The following is a 1,910-nucleotide window of genomic DNA, read 5'->3' on the forward strand; positions in this document are numbered from 1 at the left end:
GGCTGCAAAGCCCAGTGTGGCCAGCAGAGGCCCTCGGTAGGCTGAAGTGAAGATGGCCTGGTGTTTATTTGTCCCAAGCAGGGTCAGCACCAGCCTAAATGGGGGGAGACAAGAGTCCACAGGCTCAGCTGACCCCACACACCCCACACACAGGCCGTCTCCACATTCACAGCACCCAGAAAGAAGACACCCCATACTTTGGTGGTTTTTTTTTCCTTGCCTCTGTGATACATCTTTTTTCTTTTTCTATGCTTCAATAGAAATACCTTTATTTCATTTTTAAAATTATGTTCATAGTTTTAAGCCCCTTGGTCTATTTATTTAATTTGTTTACGCATTTGTTTCATTATCGGGCAATCTTTTGTCTTTTTCTCTTTTGTTCATTTTATTTTTCCTTTTTGGTCATATAAATGTCCCCTTTTTACTACTAGCCTACTTTTAATTTTCTGTAGCTCCTTTGTTTGTTTATTTGCTTATTTATTGGATTTCATAAGGCTTTTTTTTTTTAGCGTGGGCTCAGTTTATTTGCCAATTGTTTTGTTTACCTTAAAACAATAGAAAAGAATCTACTTTTAAAAGGAAAATATACTTTTATACTTCATATCTTCACATCTCGTACAACTGATAAAACGTTTTATTGAAGTTATTTACATTTTAAGGGTCCAGTTGACATCGGAAAATTGATAAACTTTAAGATATTCTTACTAAACAAATACAAATCTGTTAAGGGGAGTGAGGAAGGATGGCAAGCTTTAAAAAAAAGAAAAGGGGGAGGGGGTTCTTTTATGCCCGGAATTTGAGGCCGATAACATGGCTGAAGCTTACAGTCCCAAGGCCCAGTGCTGTGCGCTCAGGTATTGCAGGTGCAGTCCGGAGGCGTAGCAGGCTCGGTGTCGGCGGCCGGGCTCGCGCTGGCGCCTTCTTTGCGCACAGCCTGGTAGGGGTCCAGCTTGGAGACCAGCTTGGCGGAGGCCGAGAAGCCATTCCACATACAGTCCTGCAGGATGATGTTCTTCACGAAGGTCTCGTCGTCCGGGTCGCAGACGAAGCTGTGCTTCACCGCGTCTCCTCCAGGCAGCTCGGGCACCATCTCCAGCAGGTCTGCGGTGAAGAAGCCATCATCGTCGTGTTCCCTGGGGTTGAAAGACGCGGCGACCGCCTCGCTGGGACCTGAGTAGAGCCCGGCGTGGCCCGGGGACGGGCGCGGCGTGGGCAGCAGCTCGAATTTCTTCCAGATGTCCTCACTGGGCGCGGGCGGCTGCGGCGGCTGCTGGTGCACGTCCTCCTCCTCATCGTCGCACATGAAGTACGGCTGCACCGAGTCGTAGTCCAGGTCCCGGTTGCCGTTGGCGAGGCTCACGTGGAGGGGCATGGTCGCCGCTGTGCGTTTGAGGGCCACACCGAGGGGAGCAGAGCTGGTGCGTGGTGCGGTGCGCATCAGCCCTGAACCACTCCCCTTCCCCGGTCCTCACTTCCTACTATCCCGACAGTCCCTTCTCCAGGCCTTAGTCTCGTCTGGAGCAGAGGGAGGAGGCGACTGCTGGTCGCCAGACGCCACGCTCAAAGTATCGCGCCACCTTATGGAGAGAGGCTAGAGGCGCCACGTCGTGCACGCACAGGCTGGATTTTCATGCAGGCATGTAACCTACTTCCAGCAAATTCTCACTCATTCCCTGCTGTTTATAGTCCTCCACCTCCCTTAGTCCTCTTTGTTCGCCTAGTTTCTCTTCTACTTTCATGTCATCTGTAGCAGGTATGATTTTATGTGTCTATAAAATCTGGGACCCACGAATGAGAGAAACAAATGTATTTGTCTCTCTGAAACTGACGTAATATGATAATTTCCAATTGCATCCACTTCCTGCAAATGACGTACATTGCTTTTATTTATGACTGAAAATATTCCATTT

General features: G+C 49.0%; 1 protein-coding gene across 1 annotated transcript; it reads right to left on the reverse strand.

The window, feature by feature from the left end:
* Positions 1–611: 611 nt before the first annotated feature.
* On the reverse strand, positions 612–1,607 carry LOC102920223 (protein B-Myc). The gene has a single exon (XM_006981004.4). The coding sequence runs from the start codon at positions 1,436–1,438 to the stop codon at positions 851–853; it is 588 nt and encodes a 195-aa protein (XP_006981066.1). The 5' UTR covers positions 1,439–1,607; the 3' UTR covers positions 612–850.
* Between the last annotated feature and the right edge of the window lie 303 nt (positions 1,608–1,910).

The sequence above is a fragment of the Peromyscus maniculatus genome, chromosome 4 (genome assembly GCF_049852395.1).
Source record: "Peromyscus maniculatus bairdii isolate BWxNUB_F1_BW_parent chromosome 4, HU_Pman_BW_mat_3.1, whole genome shotgun sequence".
Taxonomy (NCBI): domain Eukaryota; kingdom Metazoa; phylum Chordata; class Mammalia; order Rodentia; family Cricetidae; genus Peromyscus; species Peromyscus maniculatus.